At 48.3% G+C, this 2323-nt stretch overlaps 1 protein-coding gene across 2 annotated transcripts in view; it reads right to left on the reverse strand.

Annotated features, from left to right (window-relative positions):
* HDAC8 (histone deacetylase 8) overlaps positions 1 to 2323 on the reverse strand; it is a 162607-nt gene that overhangs the window by 22361 nt on the left and 137923 nt on the right. For both annotated transcript variants that reach the window (XR_003003169.1, XM_024744083.1), the window contains exon 6: positions 697 to 802. Coding sequence is in view for 1 of the 2 variants with exons in the window: in XM_024744083.1 (XP_024599851.1) it covers positions 697 to 802 (106 nt within the window). In the remaining variant the exon portion in view is untranslated. The remainder of the gene's footprint in view (positions 1 to 696; positions 803 to 2323) is intronic.

Genomic DNA, 2323 nt, shown 5'->3' on the forward strand with positions numbered 1-2323 from the left:
TAGATGAAGTGAGGTGAGGTGAGAAGCAGCAGCTGGGGTTGGGAGGGGGGCTCTACCAATAGTGTCCCCAAACAGCTAGTGGACAGTGTGATCAAGAGGGCGATAACCTGATGACTGCCATTTTCCCTCTGTCCAGAGGCCAGAATAATTGGAGGCCAGCCTCAGGGAAGGGAAGAATAGGGCAGCAGCCACATCTCCAGTGCTCTAAGTGAGACTGGGGAACCCACTCCCAGGGCTTCAGAACCCCTCACTACTCATTGTGGGCTCACAGTCACTCGAGGCTCTACTGAACCAAGGAAACGCATTGGAACAGAATGTCTGTGAGCACCCTTCACCCCTACCCCCAACCCCAAGTCTGAATTGACTTGATTTTCCCTCATCTTAGAGAGGAGTTTACTGTTGCCCTTTTCAAAGGGAGAGTTCCAGGGCACACTTTAGAACTGGCTTTCCACTGGAGGTGCCTAAAGTTGAACCTTTTGTTCCCCTGAAGGTGACATTAGCTGGCCAAATGACAATCCCAACCAGAGTGACCAGTGCGGAATTCCAACAAGCTCTCAGGCCAAGAAGAGGTTTCCCTTCCAAGTTGGTGTAAAGATTAGCCACCAAATGACAAATGGTATTGGGGGAAGCCCCCACTGATGGGTCACCACAAGCTGGGTGGAATGAGGAGGGCAGGACTCGAGGGGTGGTGCTCACCTTTGATGTAGTTGAGGATTTGCTGGACTCGGTGGGGCTCATTGCGGTCTGGCCGGCAGCTTGGCGTGATTTCCAGCACATAATCAGGACCATATGCTGTGAAAAACTGTAAGGAAAAGTGAAAGGCCAAAAAACAAACTAAACCACAGAAAACCTCCAAACCAAACCACATACAAACAGAACAATCAAGAGAAATCCACCGCTACTGACAAGGTGAGGGAGGCCCAGGTGGGCAGGGCAGGAGGATGCAGCAGGAAACCGTTCCCCATTTTCAAACCTCCCATGACAGTCCACTGTGAAATTCTTTGGCTTGGTGTTCAAGGTCCTCTCTGCTCATGTTTCAACTTTTCTCTCTAGCCTCTCTATCCCCCTGCTCTCTAGCCACACTTGTCTGCTCCGGGCTCTCCCAAATGAGACCGGGCTTCTTTCCTCCACCCCCTGCCTCCCCCCGAGGATCTTTGCCATTGCTCTTTCCTGGGGTCTGCAAAGGCCCTCCCCCAACCCCTGCTGCCTGTGAAAAACCTCCCCATCCTTCTAGGCACAGCTCAAATGTCGCCTCCTTCACAAAGCTGTCCCTCATTCTCCACCAACCCCCAGAGTGTTCTGTTGGTACATCTCTTATGGCCCTTGTTCAACAAATCGACAGTGCTTGCCGGCATGTCACATACAGGTCACTGTGCCTGCTGCTGCGGGGGCTGTGAAGATGGACAAACCCTCCTCTGGGGTCCTCTGGGTGTTCCCAAGCACGTTCTGCAGTGTGTAGAGATTTTTCAACAGCGACCTGATCTCCCTGCACTGGATTATCAACTCCTTGAAGGCAGGCAGCACCTGTGCCTTAGTCACCTCCTTGGTCCTCACAGGCCAAGGCAGCTGCCTGTTAGTTTTGGTTGTCTTGAATTCCCTGACCCGGGAATGTCAAATGAGCCTGGTTTCTCTAGTTTTTCTTTCTCCGTAGTAGAGTTTATTTGTTTTTAAATTCAGGGAATCAAAATAAAGGTCTTTGGATTCTATTTCTAGTTCACTAGATGATTCCTTGTGACCTTTGGTAAGTCACAATATCTGATTCAGCTCCTCTATTAGGGCCCGCTTGGGGAAAAACACCCCATGACAAAGGGAATCATTCAATTGGGATAAGCCTTTGAATGGGAAATATGCAAAGCTACTATTTCTGTTTAGTTTTTAACAGAAATAGTATTTGTGCACACTCTCTGGAGAGAGAGCATATGGTCCTTAACATTATGTGCTTTCAATAGTGATATTGTTAGGTGGTAAGCCAGGGAAATTCAAATTCCATGGAAAAAAATGGTACAGAGGGCATGAGCAAAAGGGATCTTGCTATGTGTCATGAATTTGATGCCATTCAAAGAGCCTCTAAGAAAATAATCCAGGGTGATTGCCATTGCCACCAAATTATCCTTGTTAAGAGTCTGGATGTACATCTGGCACCATGGGAGAGGCTGTGGAACAATCTCTAGGGATTCTAACAGCGTCTTTGTGGAATCTACGGGAGTAACTTGATGGGGAGATGGCTTTTGCACATCCATGACAGAAGACTCCACACATCTAATTAAAAGAAAAATGACCAAGACTGTGCCAATGCTTATACTTCTTTTTTTTTTTTTTTGGA

Source organism: Neophocaena asiaeorientalis, unplaced genomic scaffold, assembly GCF_003031525.2.
Source record: "Neophocaena asiaeorientalis asiaeorientalis breed wild unplaced genomic scaffold, Neophocaena_asiaeorientalis_V1.1 scaffold333, whole genome shotgun sequence".
NCBI lineage: Eukaryota > Metazoa > Chordata > Mammalia > Artiodactyla > Phocoenidae > Neophocaena > Neophocaena asiaeorientalis.